This window comes from Plecotus auritus (genome assembly GCF_963455305.1).
Source record: "Plecotus auritus genome assembly, chromosome: 7".
NCBI classification, from domain to species: domain Eukaryota; kingdom Metazoa; phylum Chordata; class Mammalia; order Chiroptera; family Vespertilionidae; genus Plecotus; species Plecotus auritus.
Window position 1 is genome coordinate 48,438,281 of NC_137774.1, and position 27,783 is coordinate 48,466,063.

The window sequence follows — 27,783 nt, forward strand, 5'->3', positions numbered from 1 at the left end:
TGTCTTGCTTGCACAGTGTCTGTTGTCGCTTTGTTAGCTGGAGAAAAGAGCTATATTAGTCATTAAATCTCCCAGGGACGTATTGAAATCCTAAAACCTGTCATTAGTTCAGCTTGATCCTGTTCTTCCAGTTAATCTGACTCATTCACATGATTCAGGCTTCCATAGAGCAGAAGAGGTTCTGGTCTTAACAGTAGAGTTAGCAAAACATGATGTAAGTGGTGGGGTTTTAAGAAAATACACATTCCCTGACCTCTGAGACTTACAGCCTCAGGGACAATTTCAAAAATGAGTAATTTGACATGTTCATTAGGTGCCAACTTTAACCCCCACTGAGGAGGCACTTCACACCTCCTATAGAAGACAGTGCTTGAGCCAATAGGTAAATGAAAATTAGCCATTTAGAGAAAAGAGGTGGAGGGAGGGAGGATATTCTGGGCAAAGGCAACAGAATATACAAAGGCACAGAAGAGTGAAGATGCAGGGAATAGCTGGAGAACTGCCTGTGTATGTGGCTGGAACGCAGGAAGTGGGAGATGAGAATGGAGAGGTCCATGTGCCCAGGTTTTGTCCATGATCAGCCACTTAGGAGTCTAAATACTATGCTCTGATGGCTGTTGAGAACAGATTAGGGTGAAACAGGCCAGGTGCTCCATGGAAGAGTGGGTTAGAGAGAGAATGATGGAGGGAGAATCAGCAGGATTGACTGAGTATGGGAGATAAATAGGGAGGAGAGCCTAGCATAATTCTCCACCTTTCATTTTGTACAAGTCAGTGGAAGGTATTGTTTTACTGCTTACTGAGACTGGGGGCCACAAAATGAGAAGAACTGAAAGATCACAAATTCAGATCGGATATGTGGAGTTTTATGATACCTCTGGAGTATCAAGCTGAGGTGGGTCATCATTTACTGTATATGCAGGTATGGTACTGAGATGAACATTTAGCAACTGCTAGCTTCCCGCTTATTCCACTCCCTCTCTCCCTGTGCTCATGTCTAGGTCAGACCCGAATCAATCACTTTTCTAAGATCACATGCATGAGCACTATAGTTCCATTTCTCTTAATTATAGTTTTATTCATCCAGACTTTCTAGGCATTTCTCTTTCAGATTAAAATACTTTTGCATTATTATTTTAATTTCAAAGACTTACTACACCCTTTTCCCTCCTATTACTTTCTTGTTCTTATACTGTATTGCTCCCTCAGGGTTTGTAGAACTGCTTCAAGTTTATTAGGCACATTAATCAGGTTTATGAGTATCCTGACAACTTGCACTAGAGTTTTGAAATGGGAAGAGGATTACCTGCCCTCATGTCTAGAGGTTCCTTTCACTCCTTAGGCCAAATTGATTTTTATGTGTGGTCATCTACAGGAAATGATTGTCCACAAATTTAAGCTGTAAACAAAAATTATGCCACAGGGTTGATGAAGTTTGGAATAGGTTTGACAAATTATTACCTCTTATGAATATTTAAGGAACCAATATTGATTAAGAATTTCATATGTGCTGAAGAAAGAATGGTTAGAAAGATCATTTATTATCTCCTGCCTATACCCCCAAACACTTGAATCATTCTTATCTTACTAATAAATTATTCCTGAATTATAGTCCATTAATAAATTAAACAAAATGTGGGCTTTTGGAGTTTTGTCTGGTAGATTTTGTATTAACACCAGGAGGCTAAGTTTACTTTTTAGGTCTATTCTAGTTAAGATAAAAAGCAGAACATACACTCTCCAACAGTTAGTCTTTGCAAATGAAGAATAAGCAGAAGGGCATTTATGCCTGGGGATCTTTCCTGCTGGACCACATGCCATGAGGATTTACCTTTCTTTTCTTCTAGTCTTTTTCTACTGCTCTTATATGGCAGTGAGCTCCTTGCCTACATAAACATAGGGCCCCTAAACTTTGGGGACTCCAACCTTGTGTTTCATTCTGAAACACTTGGGAGCCAAAGAATAGTGAAGATGTGCAATGATGTTGAATCTCATTCTTGTAAGATGTAAATCCACAATCAAAGCACATGGGCCACAAAATATTTGAACAAGTGAGAATCAAAGATAGGAAGCATCAAAGTCCCCCTGACACTAATTTAACGGTATGCATAACTGTTACTGTGTTCCATGATCATTAGGCTTAAGTGGTGAGCAGTTCAGGTAAATTGCTTTAATTAGGATTATTTTCCATCTTCTCCAGTCAAATATTTCCAAGGACATCTGGAAGAAGAGGCAGTTCAAGAAAAAGAGTTCATATGTCATTATCTTCCTTTTTGCCTCTACTCTATACCCCACCAACTAACATGCACAATCCTAATCACTCATTTCCTCTCAACTTCACCTTCATGATGTACCTGATAATGCCCTGTTCTGATTGTAGTGGAACATAGTATTCACCCTGAATTCATGGTATCCCCAATGTCTAGCCCTCCAGCCACATATAACCAAGGAAGCCTGAGGTCAGAAAGGGTTAAAGCGAGGTTAGGGGAGAAAAATGAGAGGCTCCTTGAACACATAAGTTCTGGGATCTCCTGACTAAGGCAATGTTATCTGCCCATGTGGGTTCCTTTGCATGGAAAGTTCTATGCTGGGGTAGGTGCTATACTTGGGGGAGGGGGGGCGGGGCAGCAAAAAATAGGTTAACACTGGTGAGGATCAGCAGCAGTGGATGTGTGCCATAAGCATCGGAGAGAAGAGGATGAGGAAATGTGAACTGAAACTGTAGAGCTAAGTATCTGCTTACAGGAGTTAAGTTCTGAACCAGAGGCTGCCCCTGGATGCAGAGGGAGTAGGCCAGAGAAGGGTGAATGGGGCAGATCAAGGACAGCTTGGCAGAGGGACTTGAGGCACACAGTGACTGTATGGGCCTTAGTTCAAGTGGTTCTCAAACTCGGAGGTGCTGTTGCCTGAAAGTGAGGCCGGTCGTCAGACAATGACAGCAACTTGGCATATTGGAACCACCTGAGGAGTTTGAAAAATACCCTTCCCTGGGTCCTACACCCAAAGATTCGGGTTTAATTGGACTGGGGAGCAGCCTGAGCCTGGAAATCATCTGAAGTTTCCAGGAGACCTACTCTGAAAATCCTACTAGACTGAGAGCCACTGCCCCAGAGGGGGCAATGCCAGGTGGGGTCCGGCTGGACTTCTGTGTGCCAACGCTGTCACTGAAGGACTGCCTATGCTTGTAGCTCCGAGAAGGAATCTGGCTTTACAGCACCTACAGTACAAGACAATGCTCTTGTCAAGTGGTATGGAAGCCAACAGTGGGGAGGCTAACAGGGGCTGGACAAAGGAGTGTTCCCCTCTACCCCTGGATGGGGAAATTGGTAAAGCAGAGAATGAGAGAAGTATTTTTACCTTCTCCCATGTGAAGAAAAGATCCATGCATGATATTCCTCTTGAATTGCCTTTCCCACAACTGGTTATGCTTAGCCTATTCCAACCTACCTGAATGTCTTTTCTTCCCAGGCTTTGGTGGAAGTCACTGCTCTTTGCTAAAATCCGAAGCGTTTAAAGATGTAAGCTGGTGTCAGTTTGGGGATTCTAGGAAATGGGAGCCTGTCTGCCACACTTAGAAAGTGAACACATTATGTTTTGCAGGTTTGATAGCACCGACCCTCATCAAAGCCTGGATGCCAGGCACATGGAGCTCCAGCAGATGGAATCCGCCATGGCCTCCATTTCCAATTCTGCCAGCTTGTTTGAAGTCAACGTTCCTGACTACAAGCAGCTGAGGCAGTGCCGGAGGGAGGTCTGCCAGCTGAAGGAGCTCTGGGATACCGTTGGCATGGTGACCTCCAACATCCATGCCTGGGAGGCCACCCCATGGAAGAGTATCAACGTGGAGGCTATGGACTTGGAGTGCAAAAGGTTTGCCAGGTACCTGCGGAACCTCGACAAAGAGGTCAGGACCTGGGATGCATTCACAGGCCTGGAAAGCATGGTATTGAACACGCTGACCTCCCTGAGGGCAGTGGCTGAGCTGCAGAACCCGGCCATCCGGGAGCGGCACTGGAGGCAGCTGATGCAGGCCACGGGCGTGAGCTTCACCATGGGCGAGGGCACCACCCTGGCACAGCTGCTGCAGCTCCAGTTGCACCGCTTTGAGGATGAGGTCCAGGGCATCGTGGACAGAGCTGTGAAGGAGATTGGTATGGAGAAGACCTTAAAGGAGCTGCAGGCCACATGGGCCGGCATGGAATTCCAGTATGAGCCCCACCTGCGGACCAGCGTCCCTCTGCTGCGTTCAGATGAGGACCTCATCGAGGTTTTGGAGGATAACCAAGTCCAACTTCAGAACCTGATGATGTCCAAGTACATCGCCTTTTTCCTGGAGGAAGTGTCGGGCTGGCAGAAGAAGCTGTCCACGGCAGATGCTGTCATCTCTACGTGGTTTGATGTGCAGCGGACATGGTCCCACCTGGAAAGTATATTCATTGGCTCCGAAGACATCCGGGCTCAGCTGCCCCAGGTACCTGCTCAGGGAATCCTGCTTGTTTCCTTACCTGAGCCAAGGGAAGAGTGCCCAGTCCCTGCATCCCCTAGACCCGTGGTCGGCAAACTGCGGCTCGCGAGCCACATGCGGCTCTTTGGCCCCTTGAGTGTGGCTCTTCCACAAAATACCACGGCCTGGGCGAGTCTATTTTGAAGAAGTGGCATTAGAAGAAGTTTAAGTTTAAAAAATTTGGCTCTCAAAAGAAATTTCTATCGTGGTACTGTTGATATTTGGCTCTGTTGACTAATGAGTTTGCCAACCACTGCCCTAGACCTTCCCTCCTCTGCCACTCACCATGGTTTCACTCAAAGTTGTCTCCAACAAACATGACCTGACACGCTGCCAAAAGTCAGGCAGAAAAAAAGGGAGGAGGTGAAACACATGGTATCAGTTTGTTCATAGACGGGTGAGGAAAGAGAGCAGAACCTGGTTTTTAAAAAGTAAATACAGGAAAGAGGAAAAAATATTAGTACTGCCGTCAGGGATGAGCTGCTCACGGGTCGCTCCGCAGATCATTACGATGCAGGTCTAGACTAGCAGGGAGCTTGCTTTGCTGGCAAACTCCAGCTCCTTCTCAGCAGTGAGCCATTCTGCAAACCCCTGGTCTGCGCCAGATGCTAAATACCTGTCTTCAGCTAAATAGTGATGAATTTCTCTAAAATATGTGTTCTCATTTCTCCCTTCCCTGAGGTTGATTGCCTTTTGTCCTAATTATTATGCCATTATCTTGCCCCCTCTCAGTGGACTCTAATTCATTTACAACGTTTTTTATTTTTTGTGGCCTTTTTCTCTGTCTCTTCAGCACAGAAAGTTCTTTGCTTACAGATCAGTTTGATTCCAAAATGTAACACGTTGTTCAGGTCTTGCTTGAAAGTTAAAGCACATTTCATTAAAACATTATATTTTTCCAACTCATCCCACAAAAGCATGTGTAATGTAATAATGAAGATTAAAGGTTGTACATTTGGAATGAAAAGCAACAGAAAAGCAACAATTCTGTTAGAGCCATTGTAATTCAGCCAAACTGAGCAAGCCAGACTTTTTCCCTCCAATGCCCGTGATTGAGGAGGAGCGGGTCTCATTAGAAGGTAAAAACACAGGTGGAGACTTCTGTAGACTTTATAGGGAGCATTCGAAAACTTGCAATTACACATAATAAAGAATTAGCATCATTAACTTCTCAACACAGATTGGTGTTAAAATATGTAAATATACATTCATTTTCTTTGTATTAGCAATGCAACAACAGAGGCAATTTCAAAACAACAAAATCAGTCATAATCTTACACTCTGAATGTAAGTAACTAATTACATTCAATTATGAATATTTCCCAACTTCTGTTCATGTATGTACATAGTTTTACATAATTGTTCTTGGCATAACTATATTTTTTATCCAGCTCTTTTTATTCAAACATTTATGCTGGATATTTCCAATACGTCTATAACCTTGATATTTTGTCATCTTTAATTGGAGTAAAATATCTCATTGAAGAATCATGATTTACTCAACCCTGCCCTCTTGTTGTTAAACCTTCTTAGGAGAGAGGTGTGGATGCAGAGGTCTGGAGCAGACAGGCCACCAGGGTGGGCTGGAGTCCTCACACTCCCACTTGCAGTGCCTTGGGCAAGTTCCTTAGCCTCTCTCTTCCCTGGTTTCCTCACATGCAAATTAGGACTAATAGTGATACCTACTGCAGGACGTTAATTAAAATAGTACACAGTGTACACACCATTATGATTGTTTGTGTGTAATAATAATACCACAGCTGGAAGCAGGTGCCAGGTATTGGGATAAAGTGCTTTGCACATCATATATTATTGTCTCGGTCATTTCAGCAACCCTGTGAGGGTGTGGGTGTTTGGGTGAAACAATGGTATCTAATTAACTTTGACATGACATTTTCTGAGGACAAACTTAACCTTGGTTATAGTACAAAACTTCTGCATGGACCCAGGAAAAAACCATTGGGTTCACTGTCTACCTGACTTAGGAAGTATGTGTTTAATGCCAACAGCTCTCAAAGTGTGGTTTGGTGGCCCCTGGGGGGTTGCTGAGACCTTTTCAGGAGATCCTCAAGGTAAAACCTACCTTAATAAAAAGCTAAAGTGTATTTATGGCCTTTTTTATGCTCATTCCTCCATGAGCGGGCAGGGGAGCTTTCTAGGAGCTGTGTGACGTGTGCTGTCACAACAGACCGAATGCAGAAGCAGACGGGAGAATCTGGCCGTCTTCTGAGTTAATCCTGACACAAAAGAGATTTGAAGAAGTAAAATAATGCTACTTATTTCTCTGAGTTATTTTGTTTGGAAAATAATATTATTTTATTTTTTAATATGTTTTTATTGATTTCAGAGAGGAAGGGAGAGAGAGATAGAAACATCAATGAGAGAGAGACATTGATTGGCTGCCTTCTGCATGCCCCACCCCTGGGGATCGAGCCCACAACCTGGGCATGTGCCCTGACTGGGAATCGAACTGGGGACCTCTTGGTTCATGTGTTGATGCTCAACCACTGGGCCACACCAGCTAGGCTGGAAAATATTATTTTAGACAAATACATGTTATTATGTTAACTAATAAGATTAATGTTGCTTTTAAATGAATTAACACATATTTTTAAAATTTTTCAACTTGAAATTTTTATAGCTTCTAATGTAGAGGATATATTGATAGATATAATTATCTACTTACAAAGAGGTTCAACTCTTTTTACTCCAACAATTGTTTTACAGTGTAAGGGAATATTAAGACCAAAATGTTTGTGAGCTCCAGTCTTAAGCTAAAGGTATTTCCTTCTTTCAGTCTTAGGACAGCCTAGAAACAGGTTTTCGTTCTGGCTCGCTACGTAAGGGGGCTTCTTAGTAGGAGGGGAGTGGGAGTTAATTGTCTCCATGTTTTTATTTGCAGGATTCTGAAAGATTTGAGGGCATTGACATTGATTTTAAAGAGCTAGCTTATGATGCTCAGAAAACTCCAAATGTAGTGGAAGCCACCAACAAGCCAGGTCTTTATGAAAGGCTGGAGGACATTCAGAGCAGGTGAGGGCTGCTTGCTGCCCCTTTGTGAGGACGGAGGAGGCCTCTGTCCCTGAGGTCCTCACTTCATTTAACCGCCCAAGGGAGCGAGCATGCGTCTGTGTGTGTGCCTTGTTTGCTTGCACTTTGAGTAATACGGGGTGTAATGAGAGGTGTTTATCCTGATGGAAATGTATCAGTGCGGCGTCGGCAAATGCCCCTGCTGATCTCCGCATGTGTTCTATGTGTTATATGTTTCTGCGTGGAGGCAATGCCTATGACCTATGGGTCTAGGCCAGTGGTCGGCAAACTGTGGCTCACGAGCCACATGTGGCTCTTTGGCCCCTTGAGCGTGGCTCTTCCACAAAATACCACGCGCGGGTGCACACATACAGTGCGATTGAAACTTCGTGGCCCATGCGCAGAAGTCGGTTTTTGGCTCTCAAAAGAAATTTCAATCGTTGTACTGTTGCTATTTGGCTCTGTTGACTAATGAGTTTGTCGACCACTGGTCTAGGCAAACTGAGTTAGGAAGTTCTGTGTTTGTGCTCGTAGGTTGTACCTGTGTGAGAAGGCCCTGGCGGAGTACCTGGACACCAAAAGGCTGGCCTTCCCCAGGTTTTACTTTATCTCCTCTTCTGATCTGCTAGATATCCTTTCCAACGGCACAGCTCCGCAGCAGGTAAGCCAAGAGAATGCTTGTAGAACCCCCAAAAGGACTGAGGAGTCCCAGCAGGGGTGTTTTGGGTTCCCCATATGCCTCCTCCCTTCCTAACTTCAGAGCTTCTTCATTCCCAACCATCACTGCTTCTCAGGACGCCCTCCGACTCACCAATGGCTCTTTCTCCCTACAGTAGAGTTGGAGAAGCTTTGAAGATGGCAAAATGATGCCTCTGGAGAGAGATCAAATCAACAGCAGTCAAAAGTGATAGCTAAGCCTGGCAGGTGTGGCTCAGTAGTTGAGTGTAGACCCATGAACCAGGAGGTCATGGTTCAATTCCCGGTCAGGGCACATGCCTGGGTTGTGGGCTTGATCCCTGGTAGGAGGCATGCTGGAGGCAGCCAGTTGATGATTCTCTCTCATCATTGATGTTTCTCTCTCTCTCTCCCTCCCTCCCTCCCTTTCCCTTCCTCTCTCTGAAATCAATAAAAACATTTTTAAAAGCCGCAGCTAAAATTCTCCATGGGGAGATGAGATGGAAGCTGTGTTAACTTGACATTGGGTGGTTTAATGGAAAGAGTGCATATGAGAAGCCCAAATTTTGGGTCCCACCACCTGTTCTGGCCCCTTATTAGCCATATAGTTTCTGCATATTGCTTCTTTAAAACAAACTTTTCTCATTTGTAAAACAGAAGAAGCCTACTGTGTTATAAGACTTTTAAATATTAAAGTAACTAATTGAAGCATTGTTGATATTCACTATAGTCAGTGGTTTTCAAACTTGAGTGGGTTCAGAATCACCTGGAAGGCTTGTTAAAGTACAGACTCCTAGGCCTGTCCTAGAGGGTCTGGTTCAATAGGTATGAATTTGCAATTCTCAAGATTTCCCAAGTAATGCTGCTGGTCTGGGGACCACACGCTGAGGGCCACTTCTATCTATGACAGAGTCTGAGTCTCACCGTGAATGATGGGAGGGAGGGATACTGTCTACTGCATGCTCTGTGCGCTTTCCTCCCTCCTCCCCAAAGAGATGTTTTTAGTTCTCTTATTTTTCTTTAGACTGAGGAGACACAGTCACTTTATTCAGAAGTCACTTGGATGAGTTCTCTTTCTCCTTCAGTGTGATTTTGTTACTCATTCGAAGTATAGCTGGGCTCTCTTTACTTTCAGTTTCAAGGTTTTCCATCCTCGTTTATTTGATTGTTTGAATATGTAGAATTCTAAAAGTCCAACTATGCAAAACGATGTGAGGTGTCACTCGTTCCCCTGTTCCCTCCATGCATCACCACCTCCTTCCCTCTTTGGGCAGCCAATTCTATTAATGTTGGTTTGCCTTTCCCATGACTATATTTGCAAAGATAAGAGGTGGACATTTATATTTGTATATGTACATTTTCTTCTTCCCATTTCTTTCTTACACAAAAGATAACAAGCTTTTTTTTTTCACATCTGCATCATACTCCATGGACTAATACAATGTAGTCTGGCCCTAAGTTGTTTATTATATTTTGCAATGACAAATAATGCAGCACTGAATAACTTTGGGCCTTGTATTTTGGAGGTTTACCTTCCAGGTAAATTCCTAGAAATAAGGCTGAGGGGTCAAAGGGTAAATGGTGTGTGATCTTGGTAGATTTGCCACATGTTCCCTCATAGCAGCTGGATCTTTTCACATCACCACCGGCTTTTCCAACAGCTAAAATATGGCACCCATGCCTAAGCTTTCCCTGCTTGTCACTAACTTTCTAACTTAGTGAAATTATGTTTTTGTTAAGGAGAAAGTGCTAAAGAGAGATTAATCCCTATAGATTAAGATATTTCCAAAGCAGCTCAGGTACCGTGGAGCTGAAATATTTATCACGTTAACATTCTGTTTTGTAACTATATGTTCATTAATTCTATGTATAGGAGGAGGTCAGAGATCGTTGCCAGACCTTTTACACCTCTGCACATGATACACTCATTCTTGATTCTTTATTTTTATTTATTTCTCCATGGTTTGAGTAAATCTCTAAGTGGTGGCCCACACCTCCCACCCTGAGAGATAAAGCATGGTAGAGTACTTCCCAATTCCTTCTATGTCTGTGACTCTCTTCAGTTTTCACATGTGAGTGATTCAGTGATTGGGTTTGGAATTCATGAGCCACAGCAAATTTCCCTCACATTCCTGTAGGCTTAGCTCTGCTATTTCTGCTTAGGGAAGTCATCTGAGCCTGCCTGCCTGCTATTTTCTTAACCTTTCTAGGTAGCCTGATTTCTTTCTATCTGGGTCTCTGAGATAAAAATTTAAATTACATTTTAATTTTAGAAAATTTGTGTCTGTTTAAATACTTGCTTTATTTTATTTTTTCAACACATAATGAGGGGTTTTTTTTCCTACCTGAAAACCAAGGCTTTCATTCTCTTAAAAATTTTCCTTTCAGTAAGTTGAGATTCTGTTTTCTCTGTGCTCTATGCATTACCTTCATATATTCATACATATTTTCATAGGTTTATATATTTTCATACATATTTTTTTTATCTTAGTCCTCTTCCTTGACATTCTGCAGTAATTTTTCAAGTTTACCCACCCTGTTTAATTTGCTTGTCTTAGTCAGTGCTTTAATATTGCTAACATTGTTACAAACTGTGTTGTGTCATTTGTTGGTTTCCTTACTTTATTTTTCTACCTCTAGCATCTCATCTGACCTTTCACCTCATTTTATAGAGCTCATGTTTCTTTCATTTAATTGAAAACAATGCAAGATGACCTTTTTCATAATGACTTCTGTTTCCTTCATTAAACTACACACACACACACACACACACACACACACACACACACACGCCCACACGCCCTTACTCTATATTTTGAGTCCTATTTTCTCCTTTTAAGTTGCAGGATACTTCTATGGGTCCTATGTTGTTTGTTTAATGTCATTTATTCTTTTTCTTTTTTAAATTTTTTTATTGCTTAAAATATTACATATATTAGTACATATATCTCCTTTTTTTCCCCATTGACCTTCCCCCAGCCTCCCCTACCCACTGTCGCATGCCCTCATCCCACCCCCGCCCCCAGTGTCTTGTGTCCATTGGTGTGCTTATATGCATGCATATACGTCCTTTGGTTGATCTATTTCCCTCCCTCCCCAACACTCCCCAGCCTTCCCGCTGTAATTTGTCAGTCTGTTCGGTGCTTTACTGCCTCTGTATCTATCTCTTTATTCATCAGGTTATAATGTTCATTATTTTTCATAAATGAGTGAGATCATGTGGTATTTTTCTTTCATTGCCTGGCTTATTTCATTTAACATAATGTTCTCCAGGTCCATCCATGCTGCTGCAAATGGTAAGAATTCCTTCTTTTTTTATAGCAGTGTAGTATTCCATTGTGTAGATGTACCATAGTTTTCTAATCCACTCATCTGCTGATGGGCATTTAGGCTGTTTCCAAATCTTAGCTATGGTGAATTGTGCTGCTATGAACATAGGGGTGCATATATCCTTTCTGATTCGTGTTTCTAGTTTCTTGGGATATAATCCTAGAAGTGGGATCACTGGGTCAAATGGGAGCTACATTTTTAGTTTTTTAGGAAACTCCATACTGTTCTCCACAGTGGCTGCACCAGTCTGCATTCCCACCAGCAGTGCACGAGGGTTCCTTTTTCTCCGCATCCTCGCCAGCACTTGTCGTTTATTGATTTGTTGATGGTTGCCATTCTGACAGGTGTGAGATGGTACCACATTGTCGTTTTGATTTCCATCTCTCAGATAATTAGTGACTTTGAGCATGTTTTCATATGTCTCTTGGCCTTCCTTCTGTCTTCTTTTGAAAAGATTCTATTTAGGTCCGTTGCCCATTTTTTTATTGGATCATTTATCTTCCTTTTATTAAGTTGTATAAGCTGCCTGTAGATGTTGGAGATTAAACCTTTATCAGTGATAACATTTGCAAATATGTTCTCCCATACCATGGACTTTCTTGTTGTTTTGTTGATGGTTTCTTTTGCTGTGCAAAAGCTTTTTATTTTGATGTAGTCCCATTTGTTTATTTTCTCTTTAGCTTCCATTGCCCTAGGAGCGGTATCGGTGAAGAAATTGCTTCGGCATATGTCTGAGATTTTGCTGCCTGTGGATTCCTCTAGTATTTTTATGGTTTCCCGTCTATGTTTAAGTCCTGTATCCATTTTTAGTTAATTTTTGTGTATGGTATAAGTTGGTGGTCTAGTTTCATTTTTTTGCATGTATCTGTCTAATTTTCCCAACACCATTTATTGAAGAGACTGTCTTGACTCCATTGTATGTTCATGCCTCCTTTGTCAAATATTAATTGAGCATAGTGGTTTGGGTCAATATCTGGATTCTCTATTCTATTCCATTGGTCTATATGTCTGTTCTTGTGCCAGTACCAGGCTGTTTTGAGAACAGTGGCTTTGTAGTACAGCTTGAAATCTGGTATTGAGATCCTACCTACTTTGTTCTTCTTTCTCAGGATTGCTGTGGCTATTCGGGGTCTTTTTTTATTCCAGATGAATTTTTGGAGAGTTCTTTCTAGGTCTGTGAAATACGCCGCTGGTATTTTAATGGGGAGGGCATTGAATCTATAGATTGCTTTGGGTAGTATGGACATTTTAATGATCTTGATTCTCCCAATCCATGAACATGGTATGTTCTTCCATCTGTTTACATCTTACTCTATCTCTTTTTTCAGTGTCCTGTAGTTTTCCGCATATACCTCCTTAGTTAAGTTTATTCCTAGGTATCTTAATTTTTTTGGTGTGATGGTAAATGGGATTGCTTTTTTAGTCTCTCTTTCTGTAAGTTCACTATTGGTGTATAGAAATGCCATAGATTTCTTAGCGTTAATTTTGTTTCCTGCTACATTGCCAAATTCATTTATTAAGCCTATTAGTTTTTTGATGGAATCTTTCGGGTTTTTTATGTACAATATCATGTCATCTGCATATAAGGACAGCTTTACAACTTCTTTTCCAATTTGGATGCCTTTTATTTCTTCTTATTGTCTAATTGCAATGGCTAATACTTCCAGTACTATGTTGAATAGGAGTGGTGAGAGTGGGCATCCCTGTCTTGTTCCTAATGTCATTTATTCTTGAATTTAAGCAAAAGTTCATCCAATGAAGCTCTTTGTCCCAAGTCACCATGATCTTGAACACCTTCACAGCCTACAAATACACAAACGTTTTCATTTCATCTCATAAGCTAGAGAGCTGGTTACTGTAAACGTAAAACTACACTCGGGGTACCTGCAGCCTGCAGGACCTTATCCTTCACAAACCTCTATCAGAGAACAGTTTTCTGTTTGTTGTTTCCTCCTGTAACCTGCAATTTCCCTTACCCCTGGACCACAGTGTGGCTCTGTATAGCATTCCTTCTAGAGAGCCTGCCTGGGGTACCCTAGTGAAGGACCTCTGTATCATGAGACACCATGCTAAGGAGATGCCCGGCATAGCCTGGGGGTGAGCATGCCTGCCCTTGCTTTGGACCCTCCAGATGTTTGTCTGCTTCACCAAAGCACTTCCAACAACTGGGTGACTTCTTCCACAGACTCCAGATTCAGGGGTGTTAGCATTCTTCTGCAGGCTATACTGGGCTGATCTCCAGCCCTACAGTAGTATTTTCTTAGGAAGAGGTTTTATGAAGTAACCATTTTTTTCTCCAATCAATTCCCATCCATAGTAGATCATGTAGAAATGAATCAAACTTTGGTGGCTTCATTGGTTTGTAGCTAACACCTAATTCCTACTAGTATCATATTATTTTGGCCACTTCTATGCATTTAAGTTGGTTCCCATTGTCACATCGCCATCATTCCCACAAGATTTCTTCTAAGTATTTGGTGCCCAGTCCTCTAATAGTTGTCACATGCTTAGGGACCTCTAAACAACACCTTCTCCAATCCGTTGCCATGGTTTCCCCTCATAGGTTCAACGCCACCTTTCCAAACTCTTTGACAATATGGCCAGGATGCAGTTCCAGCTGGATGCCAGGGAGAAGCCAACCAAGATAAGTCTCGGCATGTACAGCAAGGAGGAGGAGTACGTGGCCTTCAGCGAGCCCTGCAGCTGCAGTGGGCAGGTACTGTGAAAGTCCTTTCTCTCAAGTGTCTGCCTTCAGATACAGTCAGCACTAACCTTCGGCATAGCCTTTGACCTTGGGCCAGAGCTGCTTTCTGGGCCCGTCGGTCCTGCAGCTTCCATTGACTTGATCCAACACTGGAGCAGCCTCCCGTGCCTGCTTTCCTCTTTCTGGGAAGGATGTGTGTCAGTGTTCATGTATCTGCCTTAACCAAAGACCTGTGCAGAAAGGAAGGAAATGCACATAAACAGCTCCTGATTCAATGAGAAAAGGTTTCCAATGATTAGCAGTACCAGAGACTTTGACATGACATCCCTTGGAGCACCTCACAGGGAACCAGGAACACGGACATCTGCCCCCGGAGAAAACACCCCTTAAAATCAACCATTTTCCTGAGATGTCACTTCTCTGTTCAAATGCACTCCAGAGTCATTCCCTCCTTGCAGAGCCAAGAACTCTGCCTCCAGATCTCTGTTTATAATTCAAGAAACATAGCCCAGCCAGTGTGGATCAGTGGATTGAACTTCATCCCCTGCACCAAGAGGTCACCACTTTGATTCCTGGTCAGAGCATATGCCAGGGTTGCAGGCTTGATCCCTAGTAGGGGTGTGCAGAAGGCAGTTGACTGATGTTTCTCTCTCATAGATGTTTCTATCTCTCTCTCCCTCCCACTTCTGTTCTCTAAAAAAATCAATAACATATTTTTTTTTTTTTTAAAAAAAGAGAAACACAGAGCATGGGACAGTTCTCTCCTTCAACCGCCTCCCCATCCCTCACAATTACACTAAGATATAAGCCCTTCTTCATTCATTACCCTGAATGACCCAAGTAGCAGTAACAGCTGGAGAAAATACCTTTTGTAGAGTTCCACCTTCATCCACATGTATCTTGGAAAACAATTCCAGTACTGAAAATAATCAGATATTCTGCTTTATGGGAGGAACCCTAGAGTTTGGTTCAGAATGTGCTCTTTTTGTAGACTGAGAAAGCATTTAGTTGGAAAATATAATCCCGGTTCACATCTCCATATTCATGGACAAAGTCATGAGAATCCACTGACTTACTTACACCTACGGCAACCCAGATTAGGATTTCCTTTATGAACCCTGGATGGCAGCCCGCCCCCCAACCAATCCCTTAACCTGCTACTCTGTCCTGTGTTTTCAATGGGAACATCCCCCCGCAGTTAGTTGAGCCTGGTGCTCACCTCTAACCTGAGTTATACAAATGCACCATTTCCTGTGCCTGTGGCAGCCGTTGGGGTTGTCCTCAGGCCTTGGCTGCACTGTCTTCACTCCCTCGGGCTAAGAGGAAGGACTCGTATATTACTGATCATATCTTCTCAGAAACCAGGGGCTAAGCCAGAGGTCTTCTTTCAGGTGGAAACATGGTTGAACCATGTGCTTGCTCATATGAAGGCCACCGTGAGGCATGAGATGACTGACGGTGTGACTGCCTATGAAGAAAAGCCCAGGGAGCAGTGGCTCTTTGACTATCCAGCTCAGGTACATCCTAACCAGACCTTCATGGGCCTCGGCTCCACTGGGCTCTCTTTTCCGGGACCTTGGTCACCCTTCAGGGGTGACCAGACATCAGACTCACTATTGGCTTCACAGTCAGAAGCTGGTCTATGAGGCGTCAGCAAGAGGGAGCAAGGGAATTGTCAGCTGTGACCTAATTCAACCAAAACCTGGGGAAAGGAGGGGTTGTTGTTTTTACCCTCACTGGCTGCAGTAGGGAGAAAATGTAAACAGGTCGAATGGTTGACCCAGACCGCTTTGTGCCAAGCTCACTGCTGAGTCTGAGAGACACCAGAAGGGACCAGGACCCTAAACCTGCCCTGCTGGAGTTCACAGACTGCATTTCTTACAGATTGGCCTGGAGTGGTGACCAAAGGGTCTCAGGGCACTCGGGGGGATATGGCTAGGCAGTGGGGCCTGGGGACCACCTCCCTGAGAATATGCTGTTCAAGCCGAGGTTTGAAATAGGAGTTTATAAGGTAATGATGGAGGGGAAGCGCGCCAAGCATTAGGGAAAGCCTGTGTAAGGTCTCAGTAGCAAGGCGAGCATCGTGTATCTAAGGAATTTGGAGGAACTGGGTGTGGTTGAAGCAAGAGTAAGCAGTGGAGGGAACAAAAGGCAGCAGAATAATTCTGGAGAGGAAACGAAACTAGTTCTTATAGACCGTGTTAGGGAGTCTGACTTGATTCTAAGTCATGTCTGAATCCTTTAGTGGGTTGGTTCTCAGGAGGGTAATAGAAAGCAGGGAAAACTAATGAGAATTTTTCAATGACTTTGGCTGCAGTATACTCCTTTCCCTGTTGGCAGCATAATACTAGTGTTGGTATATTTAGGATTGTAAGTATTTGCTGGTAATTGCAGTCATAGGAGTAAGTAAGGTTGCTCTTGGAAGATATGTAGACTGAAATGAGAGTATAGAACAAACCCATGAGCATCACTCAGAGGCTGGGTAGGCAGGGAGGAGCCAGTAAAGCAGAATGAGAAATGGTACCTTTTTAGGTAGAAGAAAAACCAGGGAATATTAATCATGGAAAACAAAAAAATAAACTTGATAGCAGGCCAGAGGTCAATTATGTCATGCATTCCTAAAAGACCAAGCAAAATAAAGAGGCTGAGGAATATCCGTGAACTTGGGGAGGCCATTTCAGTGGAATGCAGGAGGCTGAGAAGTGAGAAAAGAGTGGGGAAATGTTGGCAGCACTTGTGACAGTGAGAAGAGAAGAGACATAGGTCTGGTACTGCATGAGGGAAAGGGTATTTTTAACAGTACAGTTGCTGCATCACATTCAAACCATCCCAACAAGGTGTCAATGCAGGAGGAATGCCTGTAACAAGACCCAGTGTCTAAATCCAAAGGCAAAGTATGTAAACTAGGGAGTGGTATCTTTACTGCAGCAGCATTCTCTGTTTCACAAAGTGGGTAACTCCCATCAAGATTCTTTGTTTTCTTGAATCAGAATTTTGAGGCAGGGAAGCTTGCTGCCTGCTGCAATTCTAACATATCTTCCAACTATGTCTCCCAAAGCAAATGATCCTACAGGTGATCAGTGTATCTCACTTCTCCACCATGAAGAATCAAAATCATGTGTTTTTCATATCAAGTTTCCCAATAAACAGAAGAAATGTTCATTTGAATTACTTTTCCCATTTATTTATTTTGAATTCCTGAAAAATGCAAATCATATTATCTTGTTGAATTTTGGTATAATTCACCTTGACCTTCAAGACTAGGCTTTCAACACTATTATCTTTAAGAAATAAAAAATGTAGTGAAAGTATTATATACAAGCAAAATACACAACAAATGATCAGCAATGGCTTACTAAACTGAAATACTCGGACCCCAATGACAGCAAAGACTGAGTGTGTTTGAGATTTTAATCAACATATTGTTATCCTCCCAAGCACAGGATGGATGCTGCAAAACTGAATGATCAGTGTAGCAATTTCTGAAAGTCACTGACAATGACTAGAGTAAGTCTTTGGTTGTTCTCAACCAAATGGTATACTTTTTAAGAGCAGAAAGTACTTGCCCCACTGTGTTGTAATCACTTCACATCACCAAGGATTCACAGGCATGGCTCACTTAATCCATGCTGGTGGAGAGAGCGGGAAGGGGCTATGCCACTCCCACAATCACATTCTGAGTCCTTGTGGTGTGATGAGTGAACTGGTTTTGGAGACAGTCCTGGTAATGGCTTCACTGAGTGACTCTTGTTGCCACAGGTAGCCCTGACTTGCACCCAGATCTGGTGGACCACAGAGGTGGGCATGGCATTTGCCAGGCTGGAGGAAGGCTATGAGAGTGCCATGAAAGACTATTACAAGAAGCAAGTGGCCCAGCTCAAAGCCCTCATTACCATGCTGATTGGCCAGCTCTCCAAGGGGGACCGGCAGAAGGTCATGACCATATGCACCATCGATGTGCACGCCCGGGACGTGGTGGCCAAGATGATTGCTCAGAAGGTGAGTACCAAACACTCAGGAGACCCCCTCTCTGTGGGCACACAAATATTGGAATCAGGAAGAGGCTCACATACAGACAAAACATGGGGGCCAGACTGCACTGGTCATAGAGCTGGGAACGGATCAGGGTGTCTGCTCCGGCCTTTCAAAACCCCCATAGAAACAGTGTAATCAGAGCAGCTCATGCCTTCTGAGCTGTGGCAGGCACAGTGTGCTGTGCTCTTAACTAGAAGACAACATCCAAGTCATCCATAACCTGTGTGTCCTGTGGCTAAGGGCCACCTGCTACCTGCTGAGCACTGTTTCACCCAGCTGCTCTGCCACTCTGTCTTTAGGTGGACAGTGCCCAGGCCTTTCTCTGGCTGTCCCAGCTACGGCATCGTTGGGATGATGAGGCCAAACACTGCTTTGCCAACATCTGTGATGCCCAGTTTCTGTATTCCTATGAGTACCTGGGAAATACACCTCGCCTTGTGATCACACCTTTGACAGACAGGTGAGTGCTGGCATTAGCCACTGACAGAAATCTGCTGTCCAGCTCAGGCATCCAATGGCCATCCAGCATCAAAGCTGCTATCATTTGGGTTCACAGAGTTGTAGGGGGAGGGCTTGATTAACACAACTGATGTAAAGTAAAACCAAGAACAAACCACAGAGCAAACCAATGAGCATGACTTTTTGAGGAATTGCTGGGTAGTCATATACACCTGCATTCTAATACCAGCTCCAACCCGTGCCAGCTGTTTGACCATGAAAAACTTTCTGGTTTCCTCATCTGTGAAATGGAGGTAGTAACTCACACCTCACAGGTTTTGTAAGGATAAAGACAGCAATGCTTATAAGAAGCTTAGTGTGTATAAATGCTCAGTAAATGATCCCTATGACTATTTTTTTCATATCAATCAATCCACGCATTTATTCAGCCCCTCTCACTCTGGGAATACAAAGATGAAAGCATGGTAGTTCCTACTGTTAGGAGCTTATGGTTTTTTTAGGGAACCATATTCTCTGTCATTTATATTAATTCATTTATGAATTCATGCCAGACACTGAGCTAGTCACTGGGAATGACTAAAACATTTCTTGCCCTTAAACTCCAATTCTAGTGAGGGAAATAAGACATATGTAGATAATAATTTAAATAGCACAAGGGGAAAACGTGTAAGGCCATAGTACAAAGGAGGGCTCAAAGTCATATGCTACAAATTTCTAAGCAAGGGACTTAGCTGTGTAAGCCCTCCTTGCCCAGACTGGGGTCCTACCCACTGTGGGAAGAGGAGGACTGGTAACGCTTCAGGGAAGAGATTTTATCTGACCTGTCCCGACCCTGAAGGATGTGTAGGATTCCAATAGGGTTTCAGTAGGTTGTAGAATGGCTGTTAGGGTATCATGAAATCGTATAGAAATCTGTGCGTGTGTCACTTTTTCTAATGAGAGAATCTATAGTATTCAATAATGGTTCAAGTGTTCTGGGATCCCCAAAAGAACTACCAATAAGAATTCTAGAAAATGAAATTCTGTGGGCAGAGTCATGGAAATGGGGAAACTCCAGACATGCTCCTGGAAGAGGAAGTAGATTCTTGATTTTTGGAGAGAAAGCTGTATAGAAGGCTGGGAAAATGGGTAAGAGTCAGACGATAAAGTAGGAAGAAGACATTTTTATTCAGTAAGTACTGATAAACTGTTGAAATTTTTTCATCAGAGGAGTAAAACGATGAAACTGTATTTTATGAAGACTTATTCGACAGCAGAACATGGGAAAAGGAGAGAAAGGACAGGGGAATAAGGTTATGGTCCCTGTGAGAAATGATATTTTAATTCTGCCGAGATTTCCACAAATTCTAAGAGCTAGTGCCCTTTCCCTTATAATTCCAAAGAACACTGAATCTCTTCTTCTCCAAAAGGAGTTGTATATCTGAATTACTGGCTCACCCCAAATAGTGACTTGTAGGTAATGAAGAGACCATCATTAATTTTGAAGGATAAAATGGCCAAATGGAATCTGTGCTGTCTTTAACTTAATTTTCTCTCTGCCTATTTTAAGTGTTATTACATGTATCCTGGTTAAATTCTCAGATATCTTTCCCAACAATGTTTAGTTAAGTTGTAATCACTGTGCTCATGGAATGAATAGGATGTGGGAAATGCAGAGTAGTTGAAAATCCAAATATCATCCACAAAGTAAGACCTCATGATTTACCTCCCCCCATGCTTTTCACTTTTTAAATTCATTTTCCCTGCTATTCTGGAAAGACCTTCCATCCAGAATCCCACCCAGACCACTCCCCACTTCCTCCTTCCTGGGCAACCCTGTGGAGGTCACACCACTCTCTCTCATCACTCCCCACTACACTTACACTAAAGCCTGAATTCCTTGTGGGGCCTAGTAATTCCTACCAACTGCCCTGAGGCCTGGTGCTCTGGCCACTCTGACCTCCTGTCTGTTCCTTGATCCCTTTAAGTTCATTCCAACTGAGAGCCTTTTGCACAGGTAGTTCCCTCTGCCTAGAATGTCCTTCTCTTCCGCTGTCACCTTCTCACCCTTTAGTTCTACTCTCAGTTCTGAGGAGACTCTTTCTAACAGACACGCCCATGCGCGTGCGTGCAGACACACACACACACACACACACACACACACACACACACACACACACACACAGCAATGACCCTGATGGCTCACTCTGCTTGTCTTCTTCCTGACCTTGCCACATTCTGAAATGACCTTGCTCGCTTGCTTGTTGGCTGCATTCCCTTTTGGAATGTGAGCTCTGCGATCAGGAACCTCTGTGTTTTGTTTGTCGCTCTGTCACCAGCACCCAGTAGATGCTGAATTAATATGGCTCAAATAAACAAATGGTAGTTGAATGTTGAAGTATAAGAATAGGCAGAATCAGGAAGGGGAGGTTGACTCAGAGGAGGCACCTATGCAGGAGTCTGTCTGCGTCTCTGCTGCTGAAGGACACAGGGCAATGAGATCATATGAGAAGTGATATTTCTGTCTTCTGCTCTTAGCTGGGGACCAACCCTCCTCCCTGCCCCAGCTTAGGCTACAAGGCAGATATCGTCTGTTCAGAGGGAGATGCAGATTTCTCTGCAGCAGGGACGGCAAAAGCAGTAGCAGTGTGGGGAGGGGAGGTTGGCATCTTCAAGGTTTGACCTGGGCTCAATCCATGGCGGGAATCATTCAGTGAGGGTTAAAGGAAAAGCTTTCTCACCTGCATCTTCACTTGGAGTGGCCCCTCACATGTTCCTTTGACTTTCTACCGTGTTTCCCCGAAAATAAGACAGTATCTTATATTAATTTTTGCCCCCAAAGACACACTAGGTCTTATTTCCAGGGGATGTCTTATTTTTCCATGAAGAAGAATACGGTACACATTTATTGTTAAATGAAAATAAAGGAAATTTATTACCTGTATACGGTACGGTAGTACAGTAGTTGTCAACACAAACCAGACAAACTGTGAATCCTACAGTATCAAGAATTTACTCATTTATTCAATGACAATCATGTCATCATCTTCTGGAACATCATCATAACAATCCAATTCCTGAATTTCCTGGTGAATTTCTTGTGACTCCATTTCTTTCAGAATCAGTGGACCAAATCTCTCATGTTTAGCAATAGCACTGTCTTTAAATGAGTACTTCTTGTCAAGGTAGCCTGCTCGCAGTGCATTTGCAATGCAACTGTCAGTGATTTTCTCCCATGAATTCTTCACCCAAGTCACAACTTCTTGCAGTTTAGGTTTCACAAAGTTTCCACGCTGATTTCTCTCCATTCTATTTTCAATGTAGTCATTAATTTCCATGCGCAAATTGTCTTTGAATGGCTTGTTTATTGCAATATCAAGAGTCTGGAGATAAGGCCGTCATTCCTGCGGGAATCATTATCTGATCTATTTTTCTTTCGTGAAGAAATGTCTTCATGTCTTTAGCGCGGTGAGTGCTGGCTGCATCCCAGACTAGCAGACCTTTTTGGCTCCCGCGCATAACAAGCGGCAGCATTAAATTGACCCACTTCCTTATAACTGCTTGTGTGGCCCAGGCTTTTTCAGTTTCAAGAATAAAAACGCCCAAAACACGTTCAATCTTTTCCTTCTTGACCTTAGAAATGATTAAAGGTGGGATTTTAGTGCCATCCAGACGAATTGCCAAAATACAGGAAACACGTGCACTTTCGTAAGCAGTGGAGGGAATGTACGCTAAGGAGGCACCCCGCTGTTCAATTGTTGTTTGAGATGATTGGCCCATAAACACTGCAGTTTCATCCATAGCAATCATGTTGGAAAGATTGTATTTAGAGAAGTCAGCATCATCAATAAAGGACTTGAATACAAGTGCTCGCTTAATAACTTGAGTATCTTCCAACCTAAACAGTGTTGTAGATCTTCTTAAAGACAGTTCACTTCGCTGAAGGAAATTATCCAGCCAGTGTTGTGATGCTTTGAAGTCTTCGGGGGCTATGTCAAACTGTGGTGCCATTGCAAGGGCAAATTCTTGAATCTGAGCCCTATTCACAACCAAAGCCTTTGCTCTCCTGTCAACAACCCATTCACAGATCAGGTCTTCCAGCTCGGAAAATAATGGTTGCCGACCTGATCCACACTTGCGCTTTTTAGCATTTTCCTTGTCCACTTGTTCAATGAGGTTACCATACTCTGCTCGCCATTTCGGACCAATCGGATACTCAACATCTTCTCTTTGCAGAAAGCAGTAAGATTTTGGCCCCAAGAGTCTTCCACGATTCCTTTCTTGTACTCCACGGAGTAGCTTTTTCTTTTTGTGCTCATTTCTAGGGGTAAAAAAAAAAGGAATTGGGGTATCAAGGTGGGGGGAGGGGGATCACTCAAAATGACACAGGGGGGATCAGAGGGAGGAATCAAAATGGCACAGGAGAATCAGAGGGGGGATTACCATTTTAGTAACCCCTTTTGATCCTCCTATGTCATTTTGATTGTCCCCTCTGATCCTCCTGTGTCATTTTGATTGTCTCCTCTGATCCTCCTGTGTCATTTTGATTGCCTCCTCCGATCCTCCTGTGTCATTTTAAGTGATCCCCCTCCCCCCACCCCTGTGCCACTGAACACCTTCACCAGACATCCCCCCTACCCCTTTATCAGACACTTACCCCCTGGGGCCTGCCTGGGGACTGTCACTGGGCTTGCTGGGGCCTGGATCTGGGCTGGAGCAGGGTCTACCACTGACTGAGAACCTTCAGTCATCATGAAGGCGGTCGAGAGCATCAGGTAGTGTCACCAGAGATAGACCAGCACTTACCACCTTCGCCGCATCCCGTCCGCCCTAATCCTAATCCTCCTGTTCTTCTACATGCATCTGCAAAAGTCTCCTCCTCTCTCCCGCCCCGCGCTCACCGCTTACTCCGACCTCCGCTCTGCCTCCACACAGCAGTGACGTCAGGACTCCGCGTAACGTCACTGGTTGCTAGACTCCAGTAGGGGCGGCCCTAGTGACCAGTTTACGGTAAATTAATTTTCATTCTGAGACAGAGCCTGGGGGCCTTATTTTTGGGGGGATGCCTTATATTTCACTCAGAAGGAAACCTGTAAGTAGGTCTTATTTTCGGAGGATGTTTTATTTTCGGGAAAACACGGTAGTGACCCTCAGCAAGACACCTCCCCTAAACAGGGAGAAAGTCTGGTACAGAATGCTCTTTGACAGTGATATTTTTGCCTGCCCTGAATCATGATCTAATAGAACATCACTTGGAACAGAACAATGAAGCTATCCTCTATCTGAGCAATTTAATCAGTCTGTCCGTGATGACGTTAACGTTGATTTGCTCACTGCTCCACACCCAGGACCCAGCACCATGCCTGGCACATAGTAGGCATGCACGGAATACTCCTGGACTGGATGCAGTGAAACGATTGCTGGGACTTTCGGGTGTGGCCACTTCGCCATATCATTCAGAATATTGCCTTCCCCTCCATTGACATATCAGACATTATCGCTCCAAGTGATAAAAAGTACAAGACTTTCTTTTCCCCGGGGGCTTCATGTCTGCCAACGAGTTGAAGAAGATAATTACCTCTTTTGGACTTAGGAGTCTCTAGAACTCTTAATGCTAAATGCCTTATACAGGGAAAGGCGAGGGCTTTGGCAATGAATTGTTTCTAAAGCAGGAATTTATCACCTCTTCTATGAAATAATGCAAATAAGAACTTGAAAGGAAGATTTGCTGCAAACAATGGTGCATACCATATAGACCTTGACCTTGTTTTGCACATTAGACACTTTTCTGACAAAGTAGGATGTTGTGAATATTTACATGGCAAATTCCATTTTCTCAATGACTTCCATTATTATCTCAAGAAATGTTTTGCACAGAAAAAAAAATTGGCCATAATACAGAAAATCACATTTTAAAGAGCATCCAGCTTTTGCTGGTGTGTAGTTTAAATACATTTAATTCTCTCCTGCCAGAGGAATTAATCAAATGGACAATTGATCCATACAACCTTTGCACATTCATTAAAAGCAACCCGCATCACAGTGCATCCGACTGACTATGCCTGTTTCTTTGGAATTTCCCACTGCCTGGATGGGACTTGAATGTATAAGCAGGCACGTTGGCTCAGTGCTGTCACAGGGCCCTGGCATGGTGCTAAGTTGAACTAAATGGGAATGCTTTTTCAGGCTGAACAAAAGCAATTCTCATAAGTTGTGTCTTAACCTTGGGATGGTCCTCCCTTTTGTCCCCCTCACCTTCACACACAAACGCCCCTTCAGCCCTGGGCTAAGTAATGTTTTAATCAACCACTTACCAATTTTGAGCACCTCTTCATTTCTCAGCAACTACTGCAAGTAGGTGAGATGTCATTGTTGCAAGAGTCTTTGAAGGTGATTTCCTGGACAAGGACACTAGCAAAAGTCATACAGTTTTTAAAAAAAGTTTTTATCTGACATTTTTATGGAAAAACTTAGTAATCTGTAAACAAAGAAAATAACTCACCCAGAGGTAGCCATTGTTAATATTGCTTCTACATGTAGACTTTGAAAAAATGTAATTGCAATCATATGCTGTGTATAAAATGTCATAGATTGCTCTTTTTATATAGCTCTATATCATGTGCTTATTCTCTAAATATTCTTCTAAAACATTCTAATAGCTGCATTTCCTTCTACTTACAAGTATCTTATAATTTATGTAATATTATGGGATATTTAAGTTATATCTAAGCTTTTACTGTTAAAATTAAGGCTGTATGAACTCACTTTTATATGAATTTTTACTACATTTCTCATTAATTCACCAGGAAAGATTCCAAAAAGTAGGATAATTGGATGACACATACTTTCAAATTATTCTTGAAAAAAATGTTGCTCTCACTCTTGCTAGTTTATGGGAGTGTTCTGTTCATCTCACAGAATTCTTGACAGCACTAAGTATTATTGTTAAAATATTATTAATTTTATGTCTCATTTGAAGTTGGATGACCTTAATTACTCACAGGCCTGAGCATGTTTATGTACTTATTGGCTATTATATTTTCCTCTCATGTGAATTATTTGTTACTGTCATTGCCCATTTTATTATTTTTATACTTATAAAGTCCCTGCCCATTTCAAGATCAGTTTAATATTCACCTTATTTTATCATAGTTTATTTTATTTTACTTTTTCCTTTAACCTCTTACAATTCTTGGTGAAATTTGTCAATTGAGTAAAGTGAGCATTTTCATCAAAACATTTTCAGTTACACTCTGGCCGGGTGCCTCAATGGGATGGAGCATCATCCAATACACCAAAAGGATTTGGGTTCCATTCCTGGTCAGGGCACATACCTAGGTTGCAGGTTCTATCCCTGGTCAAGGCATGTGTGGGAGGCACCCAATCGATGTTTTTCTCTCTCTCAAAACCAATTAAAAAAACATCCTTGGGTGAGGATCTAAAACAACAACAACAAAACAGAACACAAACAGTTTCAAGTGATAGAAGTCAAGCTCAAACTAACAAACAGAAAGAGGCCTTTTGTCTCACCTCCCTGGGAAATGAGTCGAGCTTGCTGTAATGTAATCATCTCCCGGGCCTTGATAGGGTTTGAATTCTCCAATCATGGCTTTACTTTCTTCTAGTACTGACTTCTCTCTCCCACAGATTTTCTTTGTATGGCTGGAAGGATGGTCTCCATGCCTACACCTTATGACTTTGGATTCAGACCCTCTCTTGCCCAGCACTGTACATCAGATTCCTTGAAGGGACTCTGATTGGTTCTGTCTCGATCATGTGCTTATCTCTGATGACCAGTGAGATCAGTATTTTGCCCAAACTGGTGCCTACACCTGGGAGGATGGGAAATACTTTGATTGACAGCCCCATCAGAATTCGTGGTATAGCGGAGATGACTTCCCAAAGTGTGGAATCCTGAGCAAGGAAAACCCACAGAAACTATCTCAGGGAGCATATGGTTTGATTTTTTCATTTGTTTTTAAGTAGGTCTAACATTTTTTAATGAATAATAGACCCTTTTCCTTTTTGCTTTGTGATGTTTGCTCTACCATATTCAAAGTTCTGAGTCTATGAAACTACCTCAAAATAGCTCTTTTATTTCATCAGTATGTTAATTTATCTATCAGCCATATTATCTAAGGCTTGTAACTTTTCATGAATGGTAATTTTTTTATAGTAAAGATCTACATCAAGCATGTCAAACTCAAAGGCTAACATGGGCCAAATAAACAAGGCATGCGGCCCATAAGCCATGAGTTTGACATGCTTAACCTACATCATGTGTCTTCATTTTTGTTTAGCTTTTCTGTTTCCTCTTTCAAATAAACTTTAATCATTTTGTCCAGTTCCAAAATGTAAATGATTAGGGTTTTAATTGGTCAATCTTAATTCCTTCAAGTTACTTTTGAATGAATAGCCATCATTATAAAATGTGACTTATTTCTGCTTATTTATACTTCAGTTATGTTTATCAGAAAAGTTTATAAGTATCTTCATATAGTATTTCTTATTGTTATCTCTAGATCTTTTAAAAATGTTTGTTGCTACTTAAGATTATTTATTTATATATATATATGTAAACAGCTTTATTGAGGTTTATTTTACATACCAAAAACATCATCCATTCCAAAAATACAATTCAATTACTTTTAGTAAATTTACCAAGTGGTGTAACTATCACCATAAATCAGTTTTACAATGGTAAGATCCCTCATGCCCGTTTATAGTTAATCCTCATTCCCAACCCCAGTCACAGGCAACCACTGTCTCTATAAACTCGTTTATTCTGAGCATTTCTTATAAATGGAACCATACGACATGTGCTCTCTTGTGTCTAGCTTCTCTGATTTTGCAGAACGATTTTTGGGTGCATCCATGGTAGAGCAGGTGTCAGTGGTTTGTTCATCTTTATTCCTAAATAGTGTTCCATTTCAGAGACATGACTCATTTGGTCTGTCCAATCACTAGTTGATGAACACTTAGGCTATTTCCAGTTGGGGGCTATTATAAGTAATGCTGCTGTTAAATTTGTGTGTATTTCTGTAGATATATGTTTCCATTTCTCTTG

At 42.5% G+C, this 27,783-nt stretch overlaps 1 protein-coding gene across 1 annotated transcript in view; it reads left to right on the top strand.

Moving 5' to 3' along the window:
- Positions 1 to 27,783, top strand: part of DNAH9 (dynein axonemal heavy chain 9) — a 362,400-nt gene that overhangs the window by 92,168 nt on the left and 242,449 nt on the right. Inside the window, exons 20-26 of the mRNA XM_080680625.1 lie at positions 3,601 to 4,471; positions 7,407 to 7,537; positions 8,069 to 8,195; positions 14,103 to 14,255; positions 15,635 to 15,760; positions 18,003 to 18,242; positions 18,578 to 18,738. Of these exons, the coding sequence (XP_080536751.1) occupies positions 3,601 to 4,471; positions 7,407 to 7,537; positions 8,069 to 8,195; positions 14,103 to 14,255; positions 15,635 to 15,760; positions 18,003 to 18,242; positions 18,578 to 18,738 (1,809 nt within the window). The remainder of the gene's footprint in view (positions 1 to 3,600; positions 4,472 to 7,406; positions 7,538 to 8,068; positions 8,196 to 14,102; positions 14,256 to 15,634; positions 15,761 to 18,002; positions 18,243 to 18,577; positions 18,739 to 27,783) is intronic.